The 2,304-nt window shown below is 61.2% G+C and overlaps 1 protein-coding gene across 1 annotated transcript in view; it reads left to right on the plus strand.

Moving 5' to 3' along the window:
- The window catches only part of VOLCADRAFT_90053 (uncharacterized protein), a gene marked incomplete at both ends in the record, with an annotated part of 7,440 nt that overhangs the window by 1,696 nt on the left and 3,440 nt on the right, over positions 1-2,304 (plus strand). The window contains 3 exons of the mRNA XM_002949582.1: positions 612-720; positions 1,289-1,560; positions 2,076-2,284. Of these exons, the coding sequence (XP_002949628.1) occupies positions 612-720; positions 1,289-1,560; positions 2,076-2,284 (590 nt within the window). The remainder of the gene's footprint in view (positions 1-611; positions 721-1,288; positions 1,561-2,075; positions 2,285-2,304) is intronic.

Raw genomic sequence — 2,304 nt, forward strand, 5'->3', positions numbered from 1 at the left:
GGGTGGGGGGGGGCGGGGGGTAATGCGCGGGCGTGTGTATGTGTGTATGAGTGTGTATGCATGTACGTGTGTCTGTGTGTGTCTGTGTGGTCGCGAAACTTGGCTGAACTGCTACTGGGATAACCACCGGCAAAAAAACGTTTTTACAGGGAACACCCTGAACAAGTCCGTGTTGGGTTTCGGAGCTTGGCTGAGAGAATGAAGCCGAGCGCATGTGCGTCATTGTCGTACTTGGTTTGTCCTGCAGAGCTGAACCGCGAGGAGAAGCTTAGCAAACCGCTGACGTACCTTCGGCGGCGTCTTTGCGTGTGCCTGTGTGTGGGGTTACAAATGATAAAATTCACAGTACAGCTTTTACATTACGGAGCTCATGCTCATCCTGTGGGTCGGTGTACTTGCGTGGTCCGCCAGTGTACGGCGACCCTGACGGTGTACGGCGACCCTGGCGGTGTACGGGATCCCACATAGTGTAGGTGACGGTGTGGGACGACATGGGTCTCCGAAACCCTTTTCTCCTGCTTCATTCGATGCACGCGGCACGCATGCGACTTCTTTTTCTGGCCTCAGCCCGCCCTTGCGGCCCACCCCCCGTCCCTCCTCCCACCCCCCAGTTCCTGACAGCCTGGGAAAGCTGCGGAAGCTGCTGGCGTTGGACCTCTCAAGAAATGTACAACTGGTGGCGCTGCCGGATGCCCTGTGCGACCTGACCGCACTCACGAGGTACGGGCCGTACAAGTCACCGTGTCTCTTAAGTGCTGTGTTCATACGTGTCGTACACCGGTCCTGTCTTCTGCGCCCTCCGCCCCCATACCCCAAAACCCCCCCTTGGAGTTTCCTCCCAAAGATATATTCCTAAAGTAAACGCCGTACTCCCGTACGCCCGTACGCTTCGCAGTTTGGACTTGAGCCACAACTCCTTGCAGTGCTTGCCGCTGCGGATGGGCCGGTTGAGTCGGCTGTTGGAGATGCGGGTAGGACGTGGGGTGTGGGGTGAGGGTACGGCACCAGGCACTAGGCTGCCGTTGTGAGAATTATTGCTTTGTGATACTGGCGGGCAGGCGGGCGGGCGGGCGGGCGGGCGGGGGGAAGGAACCCGTCAAAACATATGTAAGCACGTACTAGGCGCTGCATTGTGATTTGTGTTATGCTGTCGTTATGTCTTTCCGGTTTTCCGTACGACGCATCGTACCTTTCCGGAAAGTGTCCCGCCTTTGCAAAAACCCCGTGCCCTGTACGACAGACACCGCATAACTCACTTAACCCCCACGACACTGCTCAGCGCCCTCAGGGCCCGCCTGACACTCCCCAACCCTGGCCCCACCCGTCCCTCCCGCCGACCCATCATGGCACCGCGTACGGCACGTGTACGGCACCCCTCTCAGCTCGACAGCAACCAGCTGTCGTACCTTCCGCCCGAATGCGCCAGCCTGCCTAGCCTGACGGCCCTGCACGTCTCCTACAACCGACTAACGGCTCTTCCTTCGGAGCTGGGGGACGCGTCCAGCCTGACGGGAATATTCGCTAACCACAACAAGCTCACAGCCCTGCCAGCGACCCTGGGTGCGTGGGCAGCCGGGTGGGTGGTGTGAGGGTAGACGTCTTGGGTGGGTGGGTGGGTGCGTGGGTGGAGCCCCAGGCAGCAGGGAGGGGGCAGAGGCGCCGCGAGGGCCAGCCGGCGCTTGTGTGGGTTGTGTGCTCCGTGGCCATAGGTTTTCGATTTACCTAATATTTTTGAAAACGGCAAATGGAGCTTTTCAAATAAAATTTCCCCAAGTTGCTTTGGGGATCCAATATTGAATTCTTGTCCGCAGTATGAGGGTGGTGGGTGGTGGGTGCCGGGTGGTGGGTGCCGGGTGGTGGGTGCCGGGTGGTGGGTGCCGGGTGGTGGGTGCCGGGTGGTGGGTGCCGGGTGGTGGGTGCCGGGTGGTGGGTGCCGGGTGGTGGGTGCCTTTGCAGACTTCAGCACCCCACCCCACCGTACCCTACCTACCCTACCGCACCCCACCCCAGCATATCCCTACTTCCCCCTACTCCCCTCTACACACACCCTCACCACAACCCCTCTGCTATCCCAGGCCACCTCCGGCAGCGGCTGGCTGACCTGCAACTCCACAACAACGAGCTGACGGTTCTCCCCCGGGAGCTGGGGCTGCTGGCCGCCCTCACTCGCATAACCACCGGCTGCAACCCGCTGGTGCACCCCCCGCTGGCGGTGGCGAGACGGGGAGTGGCGGCGGTGCGGGAGTACCTGCTGGCGGACTGGCACGAGCCGGAGGAGCCGCAGGTGGGTTTGCCGCCGTCTCG

The sequence above is a fragment of the Volvox carteri genome (assembly GCF_000143455.1).
Source record: "Volvox carteri f. nagariensis unplaced genomic scaffold VOLCAscaffold_15, whole genome shotgun sequence".
NCBI lineage: Eukaryota > Viridiplantae > Chlorophyta > Chlorophyceae > Chlamydomonadales > Volvocaceae > Volvox > Volvox carteri.